General features: G+C 50.7%; 12 protein-coding genes across 12 annotated transcripts; 5 read left to right on the plus strand and 7 right to left on the minus strand.

The window, feature by feature from the left end:
- Positions 1-5,994: 5,994 nt before the first annotated feature.
- F4812DRAFT_419074 (uncharacterized protein) lies at positions 5,995-10,107 on the minus strand. The gene is made up of 3 exons (XM_047933311.1): positions 7,984-10,107; positions 7,840-7,914; positions 5,995-7,787 (listed from the first exon to the last, which is right to left on the minus strand). Exons 1-3 carry the CDS (start codon positions 9,659-9,661, stop codon positions 6,082-6,084), a joined length of 3,459 nt encoding a protein of 1,152 aa, XP_047793114.1. The 5' UTR covers positions 9,662-10,107; the 3' UTR covers positions 5,995-6,081.
- Positions 10,108-10,468: 361 nt separating this feature from the next.
- F4812DRAFT_279556 (uncharacterized protein) lies at positions 10,469-12,232 on the plus strand. The gene has a single exon (XM_047930993.1). It carries the CDS (start codon positions 10,720-10,722, stop codon positions 11,656-11,658), a length of 939 nt encoding a protein of 312 aa, XP_047793115.1. The 5' UTR covers positions 10,469-10,719; the 3' UTR covers positions 11,659-12,232.
- On the minus strand, positions 11,862-13,062 carry F4812DRAFT_279547 (40S ribosomal protein S17). Its single transcript, XM_047930992.1, has 5 exons — positions 13,012-13,062; positions 12,611-12,910; positions 12,305-12,505; positions 12,066-12,228; positions 11,862-11,991 (listed from the first exon to the last, which is right to left on the minus strand). The coding sequence occupies exons 2-4, from the start codon at positions 12,755-12,757 to the stop codon at positions 12,139-12,141; spliced, it is 438 nt and encodes a 145-aa protein (XP_047793116.1). The 5' UTR covers positions 12,758-12,910; positions 13,012-13,062; the 3' UTR covers positions 11,862-11,991; positions 12,066-12,138.
- Positions 12,616-14,971, minus strand: F4812DRAFT_279576 (mitochondrial ribosomal protein MRP51). The gene has a single exon (XM_047930994.1). It carries the CDS (start codon positions 14,755-14,757, stop codon positions 13,267-13,269), a length of 1,491 nt encoding a protein of 496 aa, XP_047793117.1. The 5' UTR covers positions 14,758-14,971; the 3' UTR covers positions 12,616-13,266.
- On the plus strand, positions 14,806-16,348 carry F4812DRAFT_279529 (DUF1681-domain-containing protein). Its single transcript, XM_047930991.1, has 2 exons — positions 14,806-14,903; positions 14,970-16,348. The coding sequence occupies exon 2, from the start codon at positions 15,389-15,391 to the stop codon at positions 16,217-16,219; it is 831 nt and encodes a 276-aa protein (XP_047793118.1). The 5' UTR covers positions 14,806-14,903; positions 14,970-15,388; the 3' UTR covers positions 16,220-16,348.
- Positions 16,332-17,670, minus strand: F4812DRAFT_469313 (uncharacterized protein). Its single transcript, XM_047938866.1, has one exon. The coding sequence runs from the start codon at positions 17,396-17,398 to the stop codon at positions 16,541-16,543; it is 858 nt and encodes a 285-aa protein (XP_047793119.1). The 5' UTR covers positions 17,399-17,670; the 3' UTR covers positions 16,332-16,540.
- F4812DRAFT_419084 (uncharacterized protein) lies at positions 17,458-19,443 on the minus strand. Its single transcript, XM_047933312.1, has 3 exons — positions 18,903-19,443; positions 18,051-18,820; positions 17,458-17,969 (listed from the first exon to the last, which is right to left on the minus strand). The coding sequence occupies exons 1-3, from the start codon at positions 19,213-19,215 to the stop codon at positions 17,925-17,927; spliced, it is 1,128 nt and encodes a 375-aa protein (XP_047793120.1). The 5' UTR covers positions 19,216-19,443; the 3' UTR covers positions 17,458-17,924.
- On the plus strand, positions 19,444-21,127 carry F4812DRAFT_419085 (NAD binding domain of 6-phosphogluconate dehydrogenase-domain-containing protein). The gene is made up of 3 exons (XM_047933313.1): positions 19,444-19,899; positions 19,972-20,342; positions 20,446-21,127. The coding sequence occupies exons 1-3, from the start codon at positions 19,855-19,857 to the stop codon at positions 20,954-20,956; spliced, it is 927 nt and encodes a 308-aa protein (XP_047793121.1). The 5' UTR covers positions 19,444-19,854; the 3' UTR covers positions 20,957-21,127.
- A 205-nt stretch (positions 21,128-21,332) lies between these two features.
- Positions 21,333-22,420, plus strand: F4812DRAFT_279634 (uncharacterized protein). Its single transcript, XM_047930995.1, has 3 exons — positions 21,333-21,397; positions 21,462-21,545; positions 21,702-22,420. The coding sequence occupies exon 3, from the start codon at positions 21,929-21,931 to the stop codon at positions 22,397-22,399; it is 471 nt and encodes a 156-aa protein (XP_047793122.1). The 5' UTR covers positions 21,333-21,397; positions 21,462-21,545; positions 21,702-21,928; the 3' UTR covers positions 22,400-22,420.
- F4812DRAFT_456820 (ATPase, V0 complex, subunit E1/e2) lies at positions 21,387-21,834 on the plus strand (the record flags this gene model as incomplete). Its single annotated transcript, XM_047937056.1, has 3 exons — positions 21,387-21,397; positions 21,462-21,545; positions 21,702-21,834. The coding sequence occupies 3 exons, from the start codon at positions 21,387-21,389 to the stop codon at positions 21,832-21,834; spliced, it is 228 nt and encodes a 75-aa protein (XP_047793123.1).
- On the minus strand, positions 22,420-23,567 carry F4812DRAFT_469317 (Arv1-like protein; the record flags this gene model as incomplete). Its single annotated transcript, XM_047938867.1, has 3 exons — positions 22,420-22,921; positions 23,025-23,205; positions 23,325-23,567. 3 exons carry the CDS (start codon positions 23,565-23,567, stop codon positions 22,458-22,460), a joined length of 888 nt encoding a protein of 295 aa, XP_047793124.1. The 3' UTR covers positions 22,420-22,457.
- A 1,245-nt stretch (positions 23,568-24,812) lies between these two features.
- F4812DRAFT_279760 (uncharacterized protein) lies at positions 24,813-27,018 on the minus strand. The gene has a single exon (XM_047930997.1). The coding sequence runs from the start codon at positions 26,853-26,855 to the stop codon at positions 24,912-24,914; it is 1,944 nt and encodes a 647-aa protein (XP_047793125.1). The 5' UTR covers positions 26,856-27,018; the 3' UTR covers positions 24,813-24,911.
- Positions 27,019-27,899: the final 881 nt, after the last annotated feature.

Below are 27,899 nucleotides of genomic sequence, written 5' to 3' on the forward strand. Positions count from 1 at the left end.
TGATGCGAATTTCCAAATCTCCCATCTGTAAAAGCCACGAAGTCTACCCAGCAAAGGCCCAGCAACGGCCCAGCAAAGCATGTGTGACAACTCGTCATGTCAGCGGATTGCAGCAAATTATGGGATATAGTAAAACGGAAAAAAGTAGGCACAGCTGCATCGTGCTCCGTTATGACGTTGCAGCGATGGCCGCTCATCCTATAGGGATTGTCTTCCGCTTCGAAATAGTTACGGTCCTGCACTGCCTACCCGTCTATCACTAACATTGTGCACTACCGTCGTCATTGCTTCCAATATCCGTTCCGGCAAGGGACAAAAAGATGCGAGGGCTCACGGTCACTTGGATCTGGGGTGCGCTTGTGCCCAACCAGAACGCCTCGTTTTGTACCGAGGCGACTGGCTATATACTACATACAATACATGGTATACATGGTATACTACACATATAGTATGCTACAGTATTATACTACTACCTTTGTCGGTAAAAAAGAAAAAAACAAACAAAATAAACTCGCCTAGGGGTTCGTATCTCTTCGATTGGAACAGCGATCTGCGTTGTCTAACTTACAGCATTCGTTTAAAACTTAATATGTTTCTAATTTGAATTTCTGGCTGCCACGCCTAGGTTCTAGATGCTGCGAGAGAAATAGAAGCACTACCATAGAGTGCCATCGTACCCCCATTACAACAAACAGGCCAACCCTCAAATTGGATGTTTTGAGGAGCCAGAATAGATCAGACTCGAATCATCTTTTTTTCTTTTAACCCTTTTTCTTTTTACTTGCATCTCAGAGTAATTATTGGGCCAAGCCGTTACCAGCGGACAGCTCAATAGATTGGCATCTTGGGATCTTGGGTACGTATGCCATTACCTAGGCCGCGATGCTTCAGAGAGGGGGGTCTGAAGTTGCCAGTTTTTTATTGCCCCGTGGTTCGACAATTCAATCGAGAATTTTTTGCGACTCTATTCAAGCAAGGAAATATCTCTGCACTATCTTCTGCACAAGTTGTACAACGGATGCACTAGCTAAGTGCCCAGTTCACATGGGCGTCAATCATACGAAACATCTGTCGCCATCAATCTCGGTCTTCCAGCGCGCTTGTATTTTGTGCGACAGCTGGTGAGCTACCATCGGTTGCTCCACGAAAAGCTCTAACCACATTCTGGTCTGGCGATAGCTAGTGCAGGCTGTTCCTGTCCTTTCTTTGGACCCCCTGGCCCCCCTTCTGCAGGTGGTCAAATACGGGTCTGTGGTGTGTCAACGCCTTATTCGTTGGCATATTTGGACCCGACCTCAGCGTCAGATGCGAGACCATGCGCACAGGGAGGCTCACGCACGTGCTCCTAGCAACTTGGACCTTTTCACTACGCTAGATACGCTAGATGCTTTAGATACTCGAGATAACTCGTCCAAAGTATTGATGGGGCAGTCTTGCTGATTGGTTATTGCGTGTCGTTCTTTTCCTCCACGCAAAGCGTTGCCGAGAAAAATGCAGAGTGAGAGATCCCCTCTACATAGTAGTTAGGTCACTTTGCATATCCCCTTGACACCTTGGGTTTTACCTCCGGGAATGGAAAAGCAGACTCCTCGGTTACTCTTTTTAACGCCTAGTTGATAATGGGCCTAGGGGGCATTCGTGTCATCAAACGGCGATGCTGGACTATGCCACGATGGCAGAAGCAGGTTGGATCCTTCGGATCTCATTTTTCACAAACCCGCGAGCTGGATGTTGATGCCTTAGAGCACCGCATCCCCGGCTAAGCTAACGGAAACGTATTCTTCACCAAAAATGCTTATTTTGGAAATGAGGCCGTTGCAGTGCATCAACAGTCCATGAGGACGCGGCTCAATCTTGCCGTCGGCGATCTTCACGATACCAACCTCTCGATCGTAGGCTCCTCACTGATTTCCGTCGTGGATCATCAGCTCCCCTTGGTTTCCGACGCGGCTGCTTGCCCTGTCTTATACCCCACATGCATGCACGTTGCCGAAGTCGGCACCCAAATCTCTGGATACCCTATTCGACGGGATGGTGTTCCCCTTGACGCAATCGGCTTGCTCTATCAATAGCCGTGGCTTTTACTTGTTAGAGGATGTACTGAGCCACTCTTGCTGGAAGCCATCTCCGCACATTGTATAGGCCATCTGATGGAGTACAGGAACTCATCGTTGCCTTACGATTAATTGATATTAACCTGTGACGTCTGTGGTGCTCTTATTTTACATGAGTTATTTTGTCCATGTAGCAACTACCCTTCCTTGGTAACGTACTTCTTTACTCTCGTTTACTCTTCATTGCGACTAAATAGGGGCCTTCGTAACATGATCCGCTTGGAACGTATCAGCTGCGTCGTGTCGTGGCGCGTGCGGCGGTAATTTTAGCATTGCTTCTCATAGATCGTATCCCTGAAGTGCCCAAGATGCGAACCTAGACCGCGGGGCAAGGAGCAGAAGAAAAAATTTTTAACAAAAAAAAAATCAACAGAGCTCAAAACCAATTCGTATGGAAATATGGATTATATTCCCCATATCTCCACGTCCTGCTCGTCGGACCATTGGGTCGGCGTAAGGGCGCTTCAGATATGAAGATCCAGGGTCCTAATTCCCATCAATTCGAGCTCCCACGAGCTCTCACAAGCTCCCGCAAGCTGGCAACGGGCCGTAGCCCCAATTGATGGCTTTAGAGATAAGCACTTAACCTCTCGATCCCTTGCGATGGTTCCGACCAACACATGCGTTGCTTTTTCTCCGATATGCCAATATATATGGACGTGGGGAGCGTGGGTGGCAGCACATTGGACAGGCAGTGTACCCCGTAGTAAGACTGTGACCCTGTGGTGCAAGATTCATCCTATCGGGCACTCTCGGTAAATCCAGCGACCAACTCTACGCTGTCGATTAAGGGCCGTCCGAGTCGTCGTCTCGCAGTCCACCCTGTCCGTGCGTGGACGAGATTTGCGCATTTGATTCTACTGGCCATTGGTTTGCCACAACTTCTTAACGGTGGCCTGTCAGAATGGTTTCTCAACGCCAATTGCCGGACCATTTTCGCCATCCGGTTGCGATCCAGTTCTCCTATTCCGCACATTCCTAGTGATCCGGTTGAGGGTATCGTTCATCTGTATCAAGTTAGCCTGGTATATGTGATAGCAGGGTTGACGCAGCAAACAGCATAATGAGGATAGGATATTGCTTGTTCGAGACTGATGGACCTTTTGTCAGTCTTTTCATACCTGAGTCCGTAGGTCGTATTCCAGAGACATTGGGCACAATAGCATAATGGCCTTATGGCTATTGGTCGAAACCTACCTAGGTAGGTATTTTCCCATACAGCATTTTGTTATAACCCGCCACCGACAGCCGGGCCAGAGAGTATAGTCTGACAAACACTTTGTCTAGGTAAGTAACACCTTGGTCCGATTTTCTAAATAGGCTTGTCACCGCAAAACACTGCAGATAACTACCACTGCAATGTCGAAACCGGGTTGAAACAGAGCAGCAAGGCACGTGAGACATACAGTCATAACATAACCTTAGAGAGAGAGAGTCGGACAGCTTTTGCACAGTTTTTCCACAAGCCTCCCTTTTTTTCCACACCAGGTCTCGCACGTGTATCACGTGTCAAGGTTGTAAAATCAAGCGAACGCGAAAGGAAAGAATTCAGCGGTCAAGTAATCTGTAAATAGGTACATATGTCTCGGGTATTCGCGTCGCGTTCTCCGAGCCACATGTTCCGAAGATCGTCGACCGATGGAAGGGGCTGTAAGGTGAAGGGGAACATAGAATTATAGGAAAAGGAGATATACGTAGGTATGTTCTGAGATCTATGACACAACTTAAAAAGATCTAACTAATAGTGTATAATAGTGTGAATTATTGTCATTATAATATTATTATGGTGGCTGGCTTGAGTGATTAAATTATTATGTAGGACCACACTTTTCTCTCTCCTTTTTTTTTAATTTTTTTTTTTTTTTTTTTTTTTTTTTGTAATATATACTTTGTGCCTAACCTGAAAAGCGGAATGACGTCCACCTTTTCTCCTCTTTCTCTCACCGGTAGTCGTACAAACGAGAATAAACCCGGCACGTACATGAGCGTTAGGTATATCTCACCCACGCCATCCCCGGGACCCCTTTCTAATTCGAGGATTAGAAAAATGTGGTGACGTACTTCTTGTTCCTAGATGACAGCTTTATTTCAACATATGACCTTATACATATCCATATCTTCGATTAAGTTCGCTTCGGTGTTACTGGATGGTTGGTGCATATGGCGCGCAAGAGAGGGAAAAGAGACGGGAAGACAGGAGGAGAGAGGAGAGAGAGGCACGAAGGGGACAGCATGAGGCTAGGTAGATTTCTACCGTAGTCTATATCGTTGAAAGTCATTGTGTGACGACAGACAGACAGACAGGAAGGAAGGCTGCACGATGATGCTGCAACGAAGGGAGGGGGAGGGGAGGGATTCCGTACGGGGAAAGCGTAGTCGAGAACCCGAGCGCCGGGGAATACATCCGCGTTGGTTTTAAGGAAAAGGAAAGGGAAAGGGTTATATCATGATCGATCATAATAATCATTTGTGCTACCCTCATAAGATGCAGGTGGTTTGCCGGCATATTGGTGTTACCTTTAGGTAGGTAGGTAAGTTGGTAGTCGTTATAGTGTACGGGTATCTGCTGGTTACCTGTATGTATGCTGTGATACAGGATACCGAGATACTGGAAAGGTGTTGTTATAAACTACCTACACTATAGATGATTACCTTAGGTACATTTATCGTAGCTTTATTCTATCTTACCTCATTCCGTATAGGTAAGTGAATGATAGTTACCGGTAGCTAGGTTGGTATTCCCCTCTTCTATTCTCTCAACTACGTCAGATATATCACCTCACCTAGGTACCTACCCAACAAAACATGATCCACTTACCTGTTGATTGATAACTTCGCTGGTACTAGGGACGTCATTAGGTACTCCGATACACACCGGTCGGGTTAAAGGGGTCTCGTGCTTATTTCTAAGTTAGGTATATACACGGAGGTAGCGATTCTACAGCGAAGGGAAAGGAGATGGGAGAGCAAGAAAAATAAAAAATAAAATAAATTACCGGAAACACCATACGGTTCTTGTAAGATGAATGATATTAATAGCAACCCGTACTTTACGCTTTGATGTCGGAGGTTGACGCGACGTGTTTTGTTTGTAGGCATACCACTTCAAGGTATATCGCATCACGCCTTACACACATACACGCATACATACCTACATACACTCCTCTATGTATCGTAGCCTGCCTACCTATGCAATGTGAGAGGATAACCTTTAGTTAGCGCTGGACAGGGCAATCGAAGGAGACGAGATGATCTCAACGCCTTAAGATTAGCAACTTGGACAAGCACCCCGAACCACGTGATGAAGACAGCGATGACTCTGTCCTAACAAAAAGACGTACAAGTTCGCAATAGAGGTGCCGTATGTACATGAGCAAAGCGATGTAGTCAAGTAGAGTACATAGAGCTAGCAATGGTAACGATGCTGCATATCATGATAAAAAAAAAAAAAAGTCCTTCATCATCATGATCATCATTATCACCCATAGCTGTGACTATGAATATTACCTAGAATATGACTACGATTAGGACCATGACTTGCGACTATGACACGAGCGACGTTGTCCGGGACACCTTAACGAATGCTTCTTTCTTCTTCATCTGCTTCTTCGTTGTTTTTACTCTCACACCTGTCCTAGTCTTCATCATTAATATCATCATCACGCCTCTCGTCTCTCGATGATATATCCGCTCCTCACTTCTTCTCACCTCACCTCACCTCAACTCCTCACTGACTCACTTCATGCATCGTACCGTAGATTCTATTACTTCCTTCACCCCCTTTCTTTGCCGCCGACGTCATCTCTCCATCGTACTAACTAATAAGGGGGCAGCGGGTAGGGGGGGGGGGGGGAGTGGAGAGACATTAGAATGGTATCCGCATGGGGCTATCCACGCTGACCCTCCCATCTGTACCGACCCTCATGAGTATCGGCCACATGTATTCATAGGACGGTCGTCGAGACCGCTAGTCTGAGCTCCACCCGATCCAGCTACGCGGCATCACCCGCCAGATCTTCACCTCGCCACTTCTGAGATCCTCCAACTTGAAACTCTCTTGTTTTACTTTCTTGCTTTCGCGACCCTGCTCCCACGCCCTAACCTTCTTTTTGGTACCGTCCCACTCTGCGACGATCGCCACGTGGTCCGGTTTGCCCACTTCCATAGTGTATTTGGCGTGCATGGGCCCATGCTTGCCTTGAAACTTGGCATTGCGGATGGAGATGATATCTCCTGGTCTAATCTCGTCGTTCTGTTGTGTCGATGCATTAGCTAAATTTGCGTAGACCAAGGCACCATAAGCGCGCCTTCCGACGGGAAGCAGGGCATCTTTTAGAGGTTTGAGAAGTTCGAGAATGAGCGCCGTCGGAGATCCATCGCCGATGACTGAATCCTTCCTACTCGCAACGGCACTGGACAGTGCTCGGCCAAATCGTTCATACGCTTCTTCCAACTCATCTTGACGAAGACTTCGAGGAGGTGGTTCATGGCGTTGTTCAAGCTGGTAGTCTGCGGGATTTTGGCTATCGAAACGGACGGTAACAACGGTTTGCGAGTAATCTTGGAAGAGGATGAACACCTCTTTGGTGACTGACGTCCCAGAGGTTGACTCATCGCTTTCGGTATAAATATCTTGTCTACCTTGAAACACCGGAGGAAGTCCGTTTGGCGTAAGCCACCATTGGGTATGGCCAGCCAGATCTACCTCATTTGCCACGTAGCCCGTTTCCATTGACGGTCGGGACAAGTCGACTGATCGTCTTCCACCTGGTCTTTGCACGTCTAATGATGTTCGAGCTGGTGCCCTATTGACTGGAGGTGCTGGTGGGGGCCCTCGGGTGACTGGTGGAGGCAATTGCGGCGAATTATACGCGGAAGAGGACTGAGGTGTTGCGTCATGAGTGCCTAGAACATGGGGAGCTGTAGCAGAGCTACTTTGGGCGGCGGTATAATTGAAAGGATCATAATCATCATCGTTATAGGATGCCTCTTTGGGAGGAGGAGGCGGAGGAGCGGCCCGAGGCACGTCGATAGAACCTCTGGATCCTGGCGGGGGTTGGCTAGGAACTGGGGGAGGGCCAGCTTTCGGAGCGGTGGCGCTAGGGACCGGAGGAGGTAACGACGGTGGAACATCGGTTACCGGTGAACGGACTGGGGTGCTATCATCGAAGCTGGAATCACGGGCATGCGACTTGAGCGCATCCTTATGAGGAACCGAAGACGCAATATCAGTGTCGTAATCGCCTTCGTATTCGGTTAATTCACCTTCTTCACCATTGTCCAGAGCTCCAGGCCGCATTGGAAGTGCAATTCGCTCGTCAGCTGTAGAAGAACGGCTTAGGGGACCGCCAGGGGGGGGAGGGGGAGGGGGGCGGCTTTGAGTAAGTGGAGGCGGAGCACCGCTCGGTATAGGAGGCGGCGGACGACTATTTCTCTTATTTGGTAGTGGTGGAGAAGCTGGTGAAGCTTCCTCGCCAATATAGGAGGTCCTCCGATTAGGAACCCGCGGTGAAGTTGGTATTGTGGGAGAGGTCATGGAAGCTGGGGGAACTCGACTTGCAGGAGGAACCTCGCTCTGAGGAGTTTCTAGAGCCCTCTGGGCGCTCTCGGATAATTCATCATCGGATTCGGAGCCTTGGCTGGGTGAAATTACTCCAGTAGGAAGGGGTCGAGCTGATGGTATAATTAGCTAGAGTACGGTCGATAGAGAAAGGGGGAAACTGACAATCTGTAGGCACCGGGGGCGGTGCGGGTCGTCCTCCAGGGACGGGAGGTGGAATACTAGGTGTATCTGACAGAGCTATCCGTCGTGTTAATCGCTTTACCATAGCCATAATAAGACAGAGCACTCGCCGGGATTGAAACTTACGTGCTGGAGCTGAACCGGTCGGCTGGGCACTGACAACCGGTGTAGTGTCTTGCCCGCCTGGCTCATCATGATCGGGCTCGGCAGCTTCTTCCACTTCCTGCTTGGGTTTCCCCATGCCAGGAAGAGGCACCATAACCGGAACCGGGGGAGCAGACATTCTAGGCGACGAAGGCCTGTCTTGAATTTCGCTCGAACGGCGCTCCGATGGTGGTGAAGCTTTAGGCTTCTTCGGTATCATCGGGCCACCGAAGGGCATCATCGCGGGAGGACCGAACATACCGGGGAAGCCCATGCCACCGCTCATCTTCGCCATCCTGGCACGGAGCTCCTCCTTTCGCCTGACTTCAGGGTCGATGTCCTCTTCCTCTTCCTCTTCTTCCTCCCGATCTTCCGGAATCTCGGGCTCAGTGGTTCCTCTATGAGGACGAGATTTTTCGTCACTATCCTCTTTCTCAGTGAGATCTTCTTGTCCCTCTGTTGTGTCTCCCGCGCCCGACATGTCCGCCTCGTTTCCATCATTCTCGGGGCGTGCTACAGAAGACCTTCGCCGAGAACTTATTGACTGTCGTGGAGGTCTAGGCTCATCCATAGACTTCTTGCTAGCAATCTCAGCCGTATCCATTCTCTCCAAAGGAACCGATGCTTCTGCTTCGTCTGCTAGGGCTCCTTCCTCACTCTCAGTACGCTTCTTCTGGGGACGTTTAGGCTTCTCCTTTTTCGCAACGGCCTCGGCATGACGTTGTGCAGCTTCGGCCTGCTGCTTCTGGAGTAAGGCAATTCGCTCCTTCAAGCTAGTTGGTTTGGGTTGTTCTTCGTCTTGGCCTTCGGAAGTCCCGGTTGGAACGAGCCCGGCCTTCTCCGCATTTTCTAGAGATTCTGCCTCTGCAGCTTTGATCTCGGGATCCTCATCTCGCCGATAGACTTTAGCGGTAGGCAAATCGCGAGGCGGAGGAACATATGCATTCCTGCTAGGCGGAGGAGCAACAAATGGTTTCTTGATAAAGCCGGAGCTACCGGAACTGAGACTGCTGGGTTTGAAAGGAGCAACTGGGGGAGCAGCTGGTTTGTTGAAAGCTGCTATACGGTCTCTAAAAGAGCTACCGCCAGGCTTGTCAGATGCCGGAGATGCAGCCCGAGCGGCGGCCGGAACCGGAGGCTTCGACGCCGATGGAGGAGCAACACGGGGACTTGTCGGCTCAGGAATTTTAGGTTGGACAGGGACGGGAGCCGGGATGGGAGCCGAGTCTGGCGGCTTAGCTACAGGAGCAACAGGGGCCGGAGGAGAGCGGGGAGCGGGAACTGGAATCGGCGGTGAAGTAACACGTGGTTCTTCGTAGGCTGCTTCTGATGGTATATCCGCTTGTTCCTCCACAGGCGGTGGAGAGTATGGAGCAGCTGTTGGTGGCGGCGGAGGGGAAGAAGGAGCAGCAGGCTCTGCATCCTTCTTACGGGTTCTTGTTGGACGTGGCGGGGCAGTTGGTTCATACTTCTCCACGAAGTTTCGGGGAAATATTCCCTCTTGCTTCACTCCCAAATCGTCAACATATTCACCGCCGTACCAGTCAGCATCCTCATCGTCGGTAACAGTTATGATTTGGCCAGTTGAAAAATGTAGATCGTCCTCGTGATTCGAGGTATACTCGTAAATGGCCTTCACCCTGAATGGCACGGCAGCCATGGTGATGGTGTGTCAAGCGTGGTAAATGTGGTATAATGAAACCTGGTGGAACTCGATCTCGGTAAGCTTGTTGTGCAATTGGCGGGGTCGTAGACAAGTTGAGCTAAATGAAGGCGACCGCGGGGTCTTGTAAATTGTTTTTTTTTTCTTCGTCTTCTTTTCCTTTCGTTTCTCTCTCTCTCTAGCTGTTAGAGATGTTCTAGGACAAACAAGATCCTATTTTCCTCGAGTAGTGTTTAGGTAGTTACAACGAGCGATGTATCACGATCCGATAAATTAGGTAGAAGGGGAACGGAAACGGGAACGCATGAGGCTGAGCATTCGCAAGTTAGCCTGTCACAGCTAGCGGCTGGAGCAGGTCGACGTCAGCGCATGAACTTGTACCCTTTATATTGTTTTTGCAATAGATGAGATGTAACCCACCGTTAAAAGCTAAGCTTGGCCTGGCCGACCGAGGTTGCGTGTTTTAAGTTGAGCTGGGTGCATATGATGATTAATGGAGTTAATGGAGTCTTTGTCCGTATTCCCCTTATTTTTTAAGTATGAGCCCGTTAAAAAGTAAGCGGCGGGTTCAATGAGGGTTCAAGGTTGGGGTCTACAAAAAAAAAAAAGTTCTGAAAGGTGCGGTTGGACACCTGACGGGATTCAAAGGTGAGGGAAAGGATGCAATGCAATTGTGCAGGGTTTCCTTCGGCTTGGCTTAACTTTAGGCTGCTACCTACTATGTAATTATGTTAAGGCAGGCGCACGGGCCAATGACGATACCAAATGCACCTTTTTTATTCTTCCTTGTGGCACATTAGGTAAGACTGAATATGTTCTAACTCGCACCGTGTGGGTCGATTACGTTTTCTGCAGACAATACATACAAAGCTGCTTCAGGGTATTAACACAGAGGCACTCCTTTCACTGTGCAACTACGTAACGACGGAACTGGAATGCCGATAGTTATAGAATTTCAATTAGGTACTTACGACGACAGCTTGAGAAGCCACGACAAACTACCTACCCAATCTACCTTACAAACAAACATCATATCATACATCTAACTAGGCAATATGTCTTCAACGGCTTCTACACCCTCGTCACAACCCAAGAAGCCCAAGGGCATCTTAAAGAAACCCACAACCAGCACCACGGCCAGCACGGCCACCACCCCCGTACCTATCTCCCCCTTCCCCATCGAAGAGCACAAGCCCGCCACCCCTAAACCCGGCGCGCGAGAAGCAGCGGTCCAGCAAGCGCGCATAATCCAGCAGCAGCGGGCGCTCGAAGACGAGATCCAAGACTGCATCATCGAGCTGTCGCGGCTTCCCCTCGCCACCTCTGGCTCTGGCTCTGCCTTTTCTTCGTCCAACCCGTCCCCCGACGACGCCGACGCCTTCCGCCGCCTGGTCCGGCTCTTCCAACCCGGCGACTACGAGGACATGATCGAGGAGCGTAACACGCTCGACAAGTGCGGGTACGCACTCTGCCCGCGCCCGCGCGTGCGCCTCGGCCCCGGCGGCGAGTACAAGCTGGTGAACTGGGGGAAGGCCGACTTCGGCATCGTGCCGCGGAAGGAGCTGGAGCGCTGGTGCTCGCGGGAGTGCGCCCGCCGCGCCATGTACGTCAAGGTCCAGCTCGGCGAGACCGCCGCCTGGGAGCGCGCCGGCCTCGCCTCCATCCGCATCGACTTGTTGGATGAGCCGAAGCAGGCCAAAGAGGAAGAGGATGATCCGGCGAGACGGCTCGAGAGGGAGCTGGAGAACGTGGAAAGGAAAGCTGCTCAGGATGCTAAGGATCTGGCGCTGGAACGGGGCGATTCGGTGGACAAGCCGACTACGAGAAAGATAAAGCTTACCATCAGGGAGAAGTCTGTTAAGATGGCGGCACAAGAGCCCTCGCTAGATGCGGATGGCGAAAACCATTTGGTCCTGGATGGTTACAAGACGAAATTCAACCGAGAGGCGGAACAAAAAGGAAAGGAAGACGAAGACGACAATATGAAAGAGTAAGAACCCGAACAACAGGCAACTGAATGAGACGGTAGCATTTTGATTTTTACTAGCATAGTTCTGGCGTTCTGATCAGGATCATTTGAGATACCCTTGGTAAAAAACTAACGAAGACAACATTTGTACCTAATGCCAAATTGTCCGGCTTACGGGAGTATGAGGAGTTAATAAGGACCTAGAAACAGTAAATCCTAATCAAGTACGAGTCACGTAAGGGCAAAAAAAGGGGGAATAAGAATTGGCCATCAACCGTCATCGCCAGCAAATGCACTGGAGAATCGGGGACACCTTGTGTGGGAAAAGATCTCGTCAATTGCGGATCTAGAATGGTACCTACTATCGACCGCAGTAGTTAGAGACGCCGTAATACCATGTTGTTAAGACCGATGCCAGTTGCCCAAACCAACCATCATAACCCTTCCTTCGCTTTTTTCCTTTCACGCGACGAAAACCGTCAATAGGTAGCTATTTTTGCACCGTTTATCGGGGAGCGCGGTCGCCGAATCTGCGAGGTCGCTCAGCAGTCTGCTGCTGGGTGACGGGGACGACGTTGACGGGGACGTTGTCGAACTAAATATCGGATAACAGTTAGCAATTGACACCCAGCTTTTATTAAGATAGTAGAAGGGAGATAAAAAAAACGTACGCCAAGGTGCTTCAGCAGGTCCTTGGTCTCAACATCGATGTCGAGCTGGCCGGCCTCGGTGTTCTGGACGAAGTCGAGGGCAGAGACTTCGGGCACGTATTGATCCTTTCGTTCACGCTCCTCTTCTTGCAGCTTGAAGGAGATACCGCGGACGGGTCCTCGCTGGATACGCTTCATCAAGTGAGTGGTGTAACCGGCGATCTGCAAAATATCACCCGTTAGCTTGGATTCCCTTCCAATTCGGCCTTTTCAATTAAATATGTGTAATGTGTTGTCTTGTAGATATGTCGGAAGGTGGTTGCTGACCTTGTTGCGCAGGCGCTTGGAGGCGATGATAGCGATCTCATCGCAGACACGCTTGTTGGTCTCGAAGTCGAGAGTGAGCTTGGGGTAGTACCGCTCAATGATGACCTTGGCGGACTTCTTGACAGTCTTTGTGCGAACGCGACCCATTTTGGCGGTATTGGCTGCGGGTTAGTAGGAGAGTGTGGTTGTTGAAGGAAGTCCGTAAAAAGTTGTCAGTCGATGTTGCGCTTGAGCTTGGGGATGTCTCGAAAAGAATATTTAGAATCTGTGTGGGGGGGAAATTCGGTAAAACTCTGGGTCCTAGGGCAGAAAAGAATTAGTGGGCCGTAGGGGATACTTGGGTACTTCTCTGACAGCCGCCAAAGTTGTCGTTAACAGCTGATAGATGGACCTCTTATTACCTAATCACCTCCCCCTATTATTACCTCCTCCTATTATCTATACAATACACAGCCAAACAAGACAGACGAGGTCACTTCAGCTTGGGTGTTAATTCCATGGAGATCCCCCCACTGTATTATAGAGGATATCTCCTACCTGATATATACAGAAATCATACAAAGCATAGAGTTTACACCACTAGGTAGCTAGTTATATCACACGATGTTCTCTATAACTTCATCCCCTCTTGGCCGGTTTCAGCACTCTCGCGGAATCTATTCATAACTCCTAGGGCTTCGGCCGAGGCCATAATTACCCGCATTACCGGGTATCCTACTTCCTGGCCGCGCGCTAAAGCTACCCGTATACCTGGGATTGCGGGGTATTTGCGGAATCTCACCCTTTTTCACGAGGTCGTCGTATATGGTGCCCTCTCCTACCAGCTCTTTCTGCACCAACTGGCTCTCCGAGTTGGCCTCTTCTACGTTGACAAGGATCCTTCCAGCGGAGTTGACTGTAGCCATGTGGGGTTGCACGTAGACCTTTGATCCGCCGTACTTCTCTAGGTCCAGCTTGTGAAGAGCTGAGTTGAACTCGGAGAGATTCCTCTGCTTTGATGTGTTGAATGATGTATCACCGGTTGGCATGCTTGCGACAAATCCAGCAACACCAATACTTGGGTTGAAGCTGTTCGTGGTAAAGTTGGTAGGCTTCAAAACTCTCGCCTTAACAGGGGCGTGGTTTAATTGAGGTCCGTATAGCGCATGGTTCTCCTGGAAGTTTCGAGTGCGCAGATAAGAAAGACCAGCCGAAGGGTGCGTGATAGGGGGTCCATCCGCACCGTACGGACTTCCACGTGCAAGTTCCAGCCTCGTCCCTGGCGCTAACTGACCAAGCATGGAGAGGGAGGTTTGCAAGTCTACCGGAGCAAGATCCAGGAACCGACTAACGAGGTTGTATAGGGTCATACGGTCCTGCCTTAGCTTCCTCAAGTATTCTGTTAATTCGTCTTCCGAGATTTCGTCAACGGAGACCTCTGGAGGCACGGGCTCTCCAGCCGCCTCAGCCTCCCGTGCCCGTTTCTGCGACATCTCGGCCGCAAAAATCTTCTTCAAAAAGGCACGGAAGTCCGCACGTCTATTCCGCACTTTCTTTTCAATGAACTTCTTAAAGTCGCCGTTCGTCATACCGGCGAGCCATGGTCCCGTGAACTTCCACCTCTTATTTACCAGCTCCACCTTCTGCTTGTCGTCTAAAGCAGTCAGATCGGAATCTTCCTCAAAGACGGACTTCAAATGCTTGGTAGTCGAAAAGGTATCCTGAGCATTGGCAATGGGCACAGTAATCGGCAAGTTCATCTCCTGGTACTTCCATAAAGTTACCGTGTGATCCGATGCAGACTGGAAATCTGTGACTTGTTCGACGGAATCGACCTGCCTCACCCGCGCGAGAGGGTAGGTAGTCTTCGTGGTAGTCCTTAAAGGTAGTGGTCTCTTGAAACCCCAGTCGCCGGTGACTCGAGAGGACGCAGTCGTCGTTACTGTAAGATGCGTGGGGAAGGGGATCGTGGAAGTCGGAGAGTAGTGTCTAGTTGCCGAAGAAAAATCACCGGGAGGAGGCGGTATTGGGGCTGGCATTGAGAACATCCGAGATGATCTCAAGAGCGCCGCCCCAGGGGAAACACTCCGGCCAGCCATCGTGCGCAATTCCAAGCTCGCGGCAGAGCTCAATGCTTTGCCAATGAGGACCTCGGGACCAGCAGACATTGTATAAGTTACGCTGAGCTGAGGAATTTTCGATGAAGCGTAATTGGAGAATCGGTAGATTGTCGGAAACTTCAAAACCTAGGTAGGTACCTGGTATGTAACTAAACGTTATATCTTATCGATTACCTAGGCACATAGGCTGATAGGTAAGTACCTAGGTACCTATCATGGCGGGGCATTAAAATTTAATGATTAACTAAGTTACGTACCAGCATACGTATGTACCTACCCAGCTTCTTTTAAACTTTGGGCATTAGCGTTCCTTCCTAGCCTACGACACATGCAGAGCGGGAGGGGAAGGGGAAGCTACCTTACCTATAATAGGGGCAGGTCCTCTTGCTCATGCAGGCGCTGCAGGGACTCAGGAGTCTTAAAGGGTCTTAAAGCTCCGCTACTGACCTTCGTTACGAAGCCGGCCGGCCTTTATTAGACTTACAACACCATGTTACATAAAAACACAGCAACGACCGTCTAAATAAACTAACAGGTACCCCTCATCGTATACCTATAACTTTTATATACGCCGTGGGACAGGTAGTCATAATCCAAAAAGAAAGAAAGAAAAAGAAATAAGAAAGCAAAAAAGGGGAGAAAAAAGAAAGAAAGAAAGAATAAGGAAAGAAATTAAATCATGGAGTCCATCGACCCTGCAACGGGCCAAGCGCTCCCACCCGATGCCATCCAAAGAGTGCTATTCGTAGCGAGTCCCGTACACGTGTACAACATCCCGCCCATGGTCCCCGGAAAGGGACATGTAGCGGCGACCTGGACGAGCGACGGCAGCAACGACCGGCAGATATTCACGGCGCGCATGCGCGTCATCGAGACGGCCATCCCCGGCGACGGAGACGGCGACGGCGACGGCAACGAGCAGGTGAAGACGGACATCGTGCTCGAGGACGCCGGCACGGGCCAGCTGTTCGCCGCGGCGCCGTACACGGCGGCCGCGGTCGTCGAGCCCGTCTCCGACAGTTCGCGGTTCTTCGCGCTGCGCGTGCAGGACGAGGCCGGCCGCAAAGCCACCCTGGGCGTCGGCTTCGAGGAGCGCAACGAGGCCTTCGACTTCGGCGTGTCCCTGCAGGAGGCCCAGAAGACCCTCGGCTGGGGCGCCCAGGCTGGCGGGGGCCCCGCGGGGGCCAAGAAGAACCAGGCTGTCGAGCGCAAGGATGGCGCCGAGAAGCGCGATCTTAGTCTCAAGGAGGGCGAGACCATCACTATTAACTTGCCCGGACGCTTCGGCAGACGGAAGCCCGAGCCGCCTCCGCGGAGCTCCAGCGACGAGGGTCTTTCCTCGTTCTCGTTACCGCCGCCGCCGCCGTCGTCCTCCTCGTCACCTGCGTCGGCGCCCCGCGGCTCGGGGATACTTCCGCCGCCGCCTGTGTCGCACAGCAGCACGCGCGCCAAGCGGTTGTCCGCGCAGGATCTAGGGTTTGACGACGGCAAGTTTGGCGAGTTCGCATGATGAGCTACGAGTTGTGATTTGTTCGCAACCCTGGACTGGACGGACGTACGGGCCCCCAGACTAGAGTTTTTATGTTATGTATTACTGGATAGTTAGAACTACGACGAACGAGTTACTGGGTTCCTATCCTATCCTATCCGTAATAATAGTCTTACTCCTGCTCTCCGAGACAAAAGAAAAAAAAACAGTAGATTTCTCACTCTCATTATGAACACTCTAATCGATGACTTATGAACCTTCCCTTATCCAAACAATTCCATGTTATCCCCCCTTCGCAGTATGCCCCTAGAAAACCGTGCCAATACCCTAGACAGTCTAAAATCATACAGAATCTCTCCGAGACCAGGCATATTCCATCTCGTCTTCGCCAGTGGTAGAAGGCGTGCTCCGCCGCCCCTGTTCCGCCTCGGGGTGGTCTCCCTCAGCCGTTTCCGAATGGCTGACAGACCCGTCGTTCAATGTATTACTGCCACTGGCAACAAAGGTGCCGCCTGCCCCGAAGCCCTCGGGTGTGTCAGGTGCTTCGGGCATGTGGAGGGGATACACATGAGCTGGACCTGCCCAGTATGGTCCGGGATAAACCACCGGCGCTGGAAAGGGGTTCCAGTATGGCATATTAGGATACCGAATGTCTCCGTAGGGCCATGGCGGAGCCGGCGGCGCTGCGAAACCCGAGTAGTTAGGGTTGTGGTTCTGCTGCGGAAGGCCTCGGGCTGTCCTGCCCTCGTCGACTTGCCGCCATCTCTCCTGGCACTGTATCTCGACGTGGAGCTCGCTCAGCCGCTCCAGCGTCTTCTTCTCCTCCTCGACTATATCAGTGATGCGGTGCCTCAGCCAGCCGCGGAGTTTCTTCGCCCGCCTATCTTCAGATTGGTTTTTAGCGTGTTCGATTTGCTCGTCGACGTCGGGGACTCTACCGAATAGTTGGAGGGCCCGTTCGTCGTGCTGCTGGAGCTTTTCCAGGAGATACATGCGCTCGAAGTGTAGCTCACGGAAGGGGCGTGGGTGAAGTCCTAGTTGCAACGCACTAACCGACTGCCAGGGATCGCTGCGGACTGTTGTCCGGCCTGGTTCTGGTCTGGTGCTATCGTGGTGGTAATGATTTGGCCGTGGTCTGTTCGTACGATCCCCAGAGTCGTGAGGGCGACGGGGCGGTCTACCCCCTGGATTTGTAGGCATACTGAAGTAGGGGTTCTGCAAGCTTAGCTGCTAAGGTTTGTTCTATGTAGTATACGTATGGAGGAACGAAGCTATTTGTATATCAGATTAAACCGTCTAACTAGTAGAATAGGCAAAACAAAGATTTGCCGATACAATCAAATAAGTAGAAAGAGTCCAAGAAGAAACCGATCTCTAGGATGTTCCGATTTCACGACAATAATATAAATACAAAGTGAAATATAGTTCCAGGTCTAGCTAGAGTTTCCATAGATCCATGGAGTAGATAGGTGCCTTGGTACTGGATATATGCTGCAGAATGAAGCACTTAGAATATACATATATTCACATAAAATAGCAACAAAAGATTTTTATCTTGCACCGTGAAACCCTAAGTATTGTAGAACTTAAACACCGTTGAGACTTGGCTCATATGAATTATTTCGTATGAACAATGAGAAATATTCTGGAATAGGTAAGATATCTTCCATAGTGCTAAACTTGCATTCTGGATACCATTCATTCAGAGACCCCCTTGTGAAAGTCATCATATGGCAAATCCATCATGCCGAGGGGGATCGCAAAAGCGCCACTATAAAAAGACAAGTTAATCACTGTAAACTCCAAAGCAGCTCATACGTCTTTAAAGAATCAATGCTGTTATGAAACTTACCAATCCCACAGCCTCCGCGGCGTTCCTCACGATAGACACCTCTTCCTTGGTAACAGGACGATTGATGTCCGCATACCTAACCTCCTCCTCCTCCTTCTCCTCCCGGTTTCCTTCTTCAGCAGTTCCCTTCTTACTTGTTCTTCTCTTCGGCTTCCCCACGTGAGCATCAGGTCGATACTGCTCCATGATATTGACGAAGATGTCGCGCGACACGTTCTGGGCGAGGAACCTCATGATCTGCTCGCCCTCCGCCTCCTTGCCCGGCATGACGAGATGCCTGACCAGCACGCCCCTTTTCGCTATGCCGTCGCCCGTGAAGCACAAGTCCCCCACCTGCGCGTGCATGGCCTTGACGCTCTCGGCGGCGGTCTTCGCGTAGTCCTCGGCCTTGAGCAGCCGCTGGGACGTCGCCTTGCTCCACACCTTGAAGTCCGGCAGGTAGATGTCGACGAGCCCGTCCATGAGCTCGAGCGAGGCGAGCGAGTCGAACGCCGACGTGTTGTACACGATGGGGATCTTGAGCCCGAGGTCCCGCGCGTGCAGGATGGATAGGGCTACCTGCGGCACCACATGCTCCGGCGTGATGAGGTTGATGTTGTGCACGTGGCCCACGTCCTGCAGTTTCAGGTACCACTGCGCCAGCTCCTCGGGCGTCAGGTCGAACCCATTCCGCTGGTGCGCGATGTCATGGTTCTGGCAGAACGTGCATCGGAGATTGCAGCCGGAGAAGAAGACGGAGCCGCTTCCGTTATGGCCTTGTATGCAAGGCTCTGTCGTTTTAATCCGCAATGTTAGTTCGGGTTCGCACCTTAGGTACAGTACTTATTACAAGCTAGAACCGTCTCTTCTCACCTTCGCCGAAATGGGGCGCGATTACGTTGACCTTGACGTTCTTTCCGATGAGACACATGCCCGTGGTTTTGTACCGGTTGACACCGCACAGCCGAGGGCAGAGGTTACAATTTTGGAGGTGCGCGCGGGCGAGCTCGCGCTTCTTAGCGGCGTCGGCCTCCGATAGCAGCTGGTACCGGGGAGTATAGTCCTCTAAGAGGAAAGGTGGAGCTAGATGAAGAGACCGACGATGACGGACCCCTCGAGTGAGGGTTCCAGTGATAAGACTGAGATTTGCGGGAGTGCCAGCTCGTACCCTACTACTTAATAACATCCTGGACGGCTAAGAGCATATTTATATTTATTATACAACTTTTGGTTTATCAACTTGGATATCGTGAGTTAGAAGAGAGGTGGAAGGTTAATATAGTTTAACTTCTATAAGTATAACCTACCTCCTAACGCATCAACCGTGTATTGTATTGTACTGTAGCTGTAGTGCTGATGTTGATATAAGCTTGTCTGCATTTGGTTGCATATACCTTAGGTAGAGGTATGAACTAGGTAAGATAAGTTACTACAAAGGTCAATGACGAAAATTGTCCGTTAAAAAGCCGCTTTAGACCGGAAGCTTGCGGGGCAGTGTTTAGTCAATGGCCGGGCATATTATCATCCCGCCAGCGGCATCTTTCCGTCTGTTCCAAGGTTAGTTGTGATATATTATACAACATGTACCTAACTATAAGTAACAAAGGGTTACCCCTCCACCGACATCTCTAGAGTTTGAAAGATAGACTCTTATAAAATATACCTACCTGTTATACATACCTAGGTACCAGCTATTAGTACAACTTACAAAAACACCATATTTCTTCCTCTAGACAATACCTACCTACCTCCTACCTAAGATAATCACTAATCTACCTTAGCGGCCCGTGAGATAGATATAGTACCTTATACCTATATAGTAAATATGGCGCCTCAGCTACTATGGATTGGCTTAGGGAACATGGGGAGGGTAAGTCTTTAACCTGATACCTATCATGCATAACCCTCGCGCCAGACTTCACTCACTAACTCTCTCATTAAGGGAATGGCAAAGAATCTCGTGGAAAAAGGCAACCTAGAAAAGCCCTTACTCTTATACAACCGAACCAGGAAGCGTTCCGAGGATGTAGCGTCTAAGCTCCCCGCGGGAAAGGCCGAGATCGTCGATTCTATCGAGGAGGGCGTTAAGAGGGCCGACGTGATCTTCGTCATCCTCTCTAACGACGCTGCGGTGGAAAACGTCTTCGAGACTATTCTCAAAGTCGACGTTACCGGCAAGCTGTTCATCGAATGCTCTACGATTCATCCCGACACCGCGCAGAAGGTCGCCGACTTGGTGGCCGAGAAGGGGGGCGATTTCGTCGCGAGTCCCGTCTTCGGAGCACCGGCAGCAGCTGAAGCTGGCCAGCTCGTGTAAGTCAGAAGCTTTTACATACCCGGATACTTATCTACCTCCTGGGTATCTATGCACTTTTTAAATGTCTACCTTTTTACTCACATTAAAAAAAAAATACAGTTTCGTTCCTGCGGGGAAGGAATCCGCCATCGACAAGCTACGTCCTTACATCAAGGGCGTCATGGGCCGGGCGGAGATCCCATTCAACGACCAGCCGGCGGCGAACTCGCCAAAGCTGAAGCTGCTGGGCAACTCGTTCATCGTCAACATGGTGACGGTGCTGGGCGAAGGGTTCGCGGCGGCAGAGAAGATCGGCATCGGCACCGACCCGCTCAAGCAGTTCGTCGACCAGCTGTACGGCGGCATATACAGCGTCTACGCCGGGCGGATGCTCAGCGGGACCTACTGGAAGATGGAAGAGCCGCTGTTCTCCGCCAACAACGCGCTCAAGGACGCCGGGCACGCGTCCAACTTGGCGAAGAGCGGGGGCGCCGAGCTCAAGCTGCTGGGCGTTTCGCAAGACTACTTGAAGAGCGTTGCTGAGCACGCGGGAGGCGATAAAGGCGATATCGCGGGGATCTACGGCGCGGCGAGGAAGAATTGTGGGTTGAAATATGAGAATGACGCATAACTCATAGAAGAGGAGAGGAGAGAAGAGAATGATATGTTTTAAAGAGGTTATGAACTTTATGAGATGAGCTATATGAGACGAAGTATACTATGTATGATGTAGTTGTTTAGAAAAAGGTAGCTTCAACTAACATCACATAATAATACTATTTTAATACAGACTGAAGGAAAACCTGTTAACATGACTAAGCACCCTTTTAGCGTCTTAACGTCCTAAACGTCCTGAATGTCCAGCGTAATGGGGGGCTGAACCGTCATGAACCAATTACAACCTCAGTTTGCACCAATTAATACCAGTAAATACCAGTACAAGCTTCTACCTAGATTAGCAGGTAGTTATTAATCTTCGCATTTCCCAAGCTATAATATAATAACCAATCCACCGATTTCGACAGACGAGAATTACGAATTGCCCTGCTTTATTTTACAATATGGCAAAGGGGTACGTTGGCAATGGTACACGTGCAGTAGCTTGAGTTTTAAGCTGACCATATCGCGCCATACAGTTACAGCGTCTTTGTCGGCCTCGCCGTCGTCGTCGGCCTTTGCGTCGCCGCTTGGATATTCTCCCCGAAGGGCGAGAACCAGACGTGAGTTTGTTTACTTTACCTTACCTTTCATCCCCTCTACCATATTCTTGTTTTAAGCGAACCGACGGGAATATTGTTTCGTTATCTTCTATATACATACCCATCTTTTGCTGACCGGGGAAAACTAAACTAATAACAACAATAATAATAATATAGTACCTGGCGCTCCTCCCTCATCCTCGCCTTCGCCAGCTGCTACCTCATGTGGTTCATCACCTTCATGGCCCAATTACACCCCCTCATCGAGCCGAGACGGTCCGACGTCCGCCCGGGCTTCGAGCACGAATGAGCGAGCTGGGGGGGCTGAAGATCTTCCTTCTTCTTCTTCTGCCTACGCCTCTACCCGAATACGAAACGATCCGGTACGAGAACGCGATAGAGGAATGCTTGTGGAGCGTGTAAGAGTTAGGGACTCGGTAGAACACAGGGGGGTGGATAGCTTAGCCATTCGACCGAACATTGGGATGAAAGAATATGGCGAAAAAAACAACAACAACACAATAGCCTTTCGAGAGGGAAGCGAACGGAAGAGGAAAGAGAGAAGAGAGAAGAGAGACATAACCGGATCAAACCGGAAGTGGACCTGTATCAACATCACTACCGTTATCTACACATCTTGGGTTCTGTTTTTTTGTCGGCGTTCTGGAAGACGGGCATCCATCATATTATCACATGGTAGCAGCAAGCCGGGCGAGCATCGCAGGCAGACGCTACTGGACATCTGCGCGGGACATAGTGTTCTTAATACGACGGCATTTTTTCTTTTCTTTTTTTTCGAACAAACTTTCATTTCATTTCATGGCGTTTCATGCCATTCTCACTACCTAACCTATTCTAGGCCTCGAAGCAACTAACTACCTCCTAACCTAACCTAGGTAATTTTGTAGGCATTGCTTTACTTTACTTTACTACCTATCCTACAGCTAACCTCCCCGCCCACTCCCTCGCATACACGAGCAACGCCCACAACGCCCTCCCATCGGCCGCGACGCCGTTGTCGCCCGCCGAGTCCACGCCCTCGAGCCCGACAACCCACAGAACCGCCCTGCCCACCAGCCAGCGCGCGACGGCGCCCGCGGCGGCCAGGGCCAAGGCGACGCCGTACCCGCAGTCGAGCAGGATCTCGAGGGCCTCGACGTTGTTGGCCACGACGGCCCAGCCGAGGCTGCGCGCGGCCGCCGGCACGTCGTAGTCCCAGATGACCATGAGGATGGGGAACAGCTTGGTGGAAGACGAGACCAGGAGCGCCGTGGACACCGAGTTGGGCCGCGGGTACGTCGGCAGCAGGCCCAGGAAGTTGAGCGGGGAGAAGGGCGACGAGGTCAGGAATCGTATGCTGAGGTGGAAGGCGAGCGTCGAGAATGTACATAGGATTACTAGTGGAAAGAAATATCTAAGTTTAGCAAGACGAGAGAATATAATAAAAACAGGGTCATGCGTAATCACCAGATGAGAGAAAGAGAGAGGGAGAGGACTTACAAAAGAATAGGTACTGAAATACGATGGGCTGCTGCGCTAGAGTCCCGAGATTACTTCCCCCCGGAGAATTCGGGCCAGGCGCGGCTTGCTTCTCGATGCGGGCCCAGGTGAGATAGACGTCGAAGAGCAGCAGCAGAGTTCCGAGGCGTACGATAGACGGCTGTTGGGGGGGAATCCTGACCTATCAGCACGCGAGCACATACCAACATAGTTGACTTATAGAGCAAGGGATATATATATAGACCCGTAGACATGTATATAGATGCGGATAAAGAAAGAGAGATGGCGGTAGTGACGTACGTCGAACTGGTCGCGCTCGCGCATCAGGGTGTTGTGCAGCAGGTGGCGGTAGACCTGGGGCTTGATGAGGACGAGGTCGATGAAGAGCACCACGAAGTCGTGCTCGACGTACTTGTCGCAGAAGCGCCCGCACTTCTTGCACACCGTCAGCCGGATGTTGTGCCCGCTCGACGGGTCCCCCGCCCCCGAGTACTGCGTCCAGAGCGTCTTGACCGGGTGCCGGCACTCGATGCAGATCGGCATCTTCTTTCTTCTTTCTCCTTTCTTAAATTCTATTGGAAACTTCCTTGCGTATCCCGTATGTTATTGCGATGGGTAACTGCGTTCATAATATTGTGTGTCTGTGTAGTTGTGGTCAGATACCCTCCTGCGCGATTAGGAAGGCGGCATTCGCGATTGTGTAGTATTTGGCTGCGGATGGTATATCGCCTGGTGATGATGGTGGTAGATGTCGCGAGATAGCATGTCTAACTATGACCGCATGGTGGTTAGCTTAGGTATGTCTAAAAGCTACAGGACCTGGATATATAGAAGCTAGTGTAAGGTAGTAAGGTTTCTACCTACATACCTATAACACCCAATACCTATAAATCTACCTAGGTACGTAAGGTATTTTATGACGTTGCGAGAACCCAATTGGACGGGGGACCCCTAGAGTCTAGAGTTGGTAAAGATAAAGCTAGGGGCATGCATGCACTGTGTACCTGAGCAGCTAAATTGAAGTTTAAATGGCAATCGACCTGAATGTTAGGTAACTTCGCATAATCTTATCGCTGAGATAAGGTATAAATAACACTCGACTTAATATAAGAGTAAAAGCAGACGATATATATGTCTACTAGCTACACCAATATAATTCTACTTTAAGATAATACAGCATCACCAGCTCAGCACCAAAAATTACTAACTTGAGATATTTAAATTCCATTTTACCCTCTCCTTTAAAGTACCCAATGCAAGCAAGCCTTGTAAAGTGTGTAGAGTACCTGTACTTGTATGTAATAATAACTTGACTATATCTACCTACCTATATACAAAACGACAACAAAGAAAAAAAAGGTAGCCGAGACCATCCGTATGTAAGTAACTTCCAAGAACCCACGATATAGTAAAAAAAATAAACAACGCCATACATGGCGATCCTCCCTCCTGAACGCCTCTGGCAATGCAGACCACACAACAACGCATCAGCACACCACCAAGCCGGCACACAGTGCTTCGGGGCAACGAGAAGAACAAGAACAAAATAAATTGGGGAGTATAACTGCGATATATGCTGCTGCTTTTGCTTCTGCTTCTGCTTGTTTGCTGCCACCGTGGTGGAGTTGGCTGAATTACACGCACGCAAACATGGAAATTCGGAACCGGCTTGGACCGGGGGCGGCAGGAAAATGCCATCTATCGAAAACTGATTGTGGTGGTGTTCTTCTTTTCTAAAATAAATTCATCATTGAATTCGTCGTCGTATATCCTCCCTCACCCCCTACCCCATCTCCCCCGCATCTTTTTTCCCCCTTTCGAACCCGATGCCAGAACTTGCTTGCTTGTTTTCTTGCTTGTTGGCTCATCTCAGCCAGCCCAGTCACTTCAGTCAGCTTTCTTCCCCTTACCCTCCGCCGCGCTCGCGCTCGGCGGCGCCGAACGTCCTCTAACCGTGCCTCCTTCGCCTGCGCCTGCGCCCTCGCTCCGGCCCGTAGTCCCACCGTTCCCGCGGAAAAAGCTCTGGTGGTCGAGGAGTGCCGGCTCCGGGCCTCCTCCCCTGCGTCCATCGTCGCTATTCGCATCCGCTAGCTCGATGAGATCTAGGTCCTCGGGCGGCTGCTGCTTTCGATGGGAGCCGAGCCGGGGCGTGACGGGGCGCTTCGCCCAGGCGCCGCGGAGCCAGGACTCGATGGAGGCGGCGGCGAGCTCGAGGCCTGCCGGGCCGTTGCGGGGCGACGAGGAGATGGCTTCCCGGCCGTTCTCGAAGGGACTTTCTACGATCACGGCTGCTTCCTCTGCTGAATTATTGAAGCCGAAATGTGCGGTTTCGGATCCCATGACGGACATAGACGGCATCGAGTCGATGTTGAACCCGGGCAGCGTCTTGTTGACCCACGTGTTGAAGTAGTCCTTCGCCGGGCCCGGCGCCTTGACGCTCTTCCCCATCGACCCGACCCCTCCCGGCCTCCGCATCCACACCGGCACGTGGTCCGCCTCGCCCAGACTGGTAACTCTGCTCCTGGCGGGCGACGACGTCCCAAGACTCGCGGCTACTGGCCGCGCGCTGATGGAACTCTGTCGCGGGGATGAGAGCTGGCCCGGGCTATCGAAGACTTCGGAGGTGTTCGTGATAGCTTTGGATAGTTCGAGGGAGTGGCGCGGGGTCGAGAAGGTGGAGACCGTGTGGATGCTCTTCTTTCGACGGGGAGGGAAGTATCCCATCGACTTCCTCGATACTCTGACAATCTCCACGGGCTCCTGGATAGAATCGAGCTTAACCCATCGCACATGTGTCCAAGGCGGTTCGTCTTCTTCTTGCGCGGGAAGGGCTGCTGACTTTCCGCTGATAGAGTCAAAGTAACTATCGTGAGTTTGCCGCGATTGTGGGGTATGTGTGGTAGAACTTCTGCTGGAGTCGGAGATCATTGGCGTAGCAGCTAGGTGATCGACTTTCTGAGAGTATTGGGATGGAGGGTCGCACGGTCGGCCTTTAAGCTCGCATGCGTCGACTGGTATCATCAAATGCTTGCGCACTTGGATATTATCCCGAGACCACAAGCCATTCGTCTTTCTAAATGCGTGCTCCTGACATCTGTAACGAAGAACAATACCAGCATATGTGTCCGTGGGCTGTACGTGGTGCAAATAGACTAACTGTTCCTCGACGACATCCGCTACACTTCTTGGAGTCTCGTCCGAGTTCCTCCTCTTATATTTCCCACTCACGTCCAAACCGCCATTCACCCCCTCGTAGCTTTCTAATACGCTAGCCGTCTTCCTAGCCTTCAGCTGTGCCTCCCGCTTGGCAAGAGATCCCGCTCCGATGTCACCGGCAACTGGTCGTGACTCAGAAGGAGGTGCTGGCCCCCAGTTGCTGGAGGACTTGCCAGCTTTCGCGATCCCACTCCCCAATCCCTTCCATATAGATTTCGGTCGTGACTTGTCCCCGTTGCGGCTATTAGGGCGCGAAGGTTCGCTGCTGTAACCACCATCCAAGAGAGAAGACGCAAAGTCCTGCACAGACGCCCAGCTCGGCGCCCACGACCCCTCGAGAAGGCCGCGCGAGAAGGCGGCGTTCGAGGGGCTCGACCTCCCGCTCGACAGTAGCTTGCTGCTTCCGAGGTGAGAGGACGGCATGGGACTCGCCCCCCGGCTGGGTGCGGAACTCTCGGCGGGCGTTAACCCCGGCGATCTTACTACTGCATCTCGGCTCTTAGGGGCCTTTCTGCTCCGCGACCTCACGGAGGTGGTATCGTCGACACCGGCGGGTACGAGACCGGTGGTAGACCTCGGCGCGGCAGGGCTCGATGTCCTACCCGTATCGGCCATGTTCTAGGGGCGATACGAGCCTAAGGAGGCTAAGGCTGGTGCGGATTGGTAGATAACATTGATCGCGTCGGACGAGAAGCAGCTTTGCAAGCAAGTATTTTTTCGAGGGTTGTTCTTATCTCTATCGTAGCTGTTGTAGAGTAGAGCGGAAATTACATATATACCTTTATCTATCACTGGGGGGGTTTTTTCGGTCAAATCGGCAATCAGCCGAATGGTGGCATGCGTGAATGATACGTCTGTATCGGTCGAATGATTTGGGATCTTTGAAATTAAAAAGCGATAATAGAGTTTATAAGAGGAAGAAGGTTGAGTAGTCGATACGATTAGGTAGGTACCCAAGTTAGAAAGAAGTTTACATTACAGGAGGTTCGTCGAATCGAATTGTACACGTACCATTGTATCCCCCCTTGGGCCTTTAGGAGATTGGACAGGATCTGCACGTCAATTTTGTGCTGGATTTGTACTGAATTATATGCATTGTCTTGGTTACGTGGGACACTACCAAGGTACCTGCTCTAGGTACCGTCTTAGGTTAGGTACTTGTAAACCAACACCAAAGGTACAGCGCCAAAAGCCCCTAAGCCCCCAAGCCCCTCAGCCAAGCACCACTGGCCAAGACGGCTGGAACGGCGCTGTGGGCGCTCAGGAAATGACCTAACAATAGCTGCTACAAGGGTAAAAACGTACTTGTATTGTACTGTACAATACCATCTTTATGCTGGGCACACTGGCTTACCTATGTCTGGAAAATCTCATTTTTAAAACTGTATGTTGGTTGGTACCTCCTACAACTCAACTCTTCAATTCTCATGTAATAATATTTCCATTCCCACACGTAAGCCTTCTCATATTTACATTAGGTATAGATAGAAATATATATACACCTAGGTATATAATATATATAGTTTTTTTTTTTTTTTTTTTTTTTTTTTTTTTTTTGTAATAAACCTTTATAAACACAACACAACCAAAGGAAATGTGTTTTATTTTTATAAAAAAAAAACCTTTTTCACAAAAATTTAGTGATTTTAGTTTAATTAC

The sequence above is a fragment of the Daldinia caldariorum genome, assembly GCF_022478825.1.
Source record: "Daldinia caldariorum strain CBS 122874 unplaced genomic scaffold F4812scaffold_3, whole genome shotgun sequence".
In the NCBI taxonomy this organism is placed as follows: Eukaryota; Fungi; Ascomycota; class Sordariomycetes; order Xylariales; family Hypoxylaceae; genus Daldinia; species Daldinia caldariorum.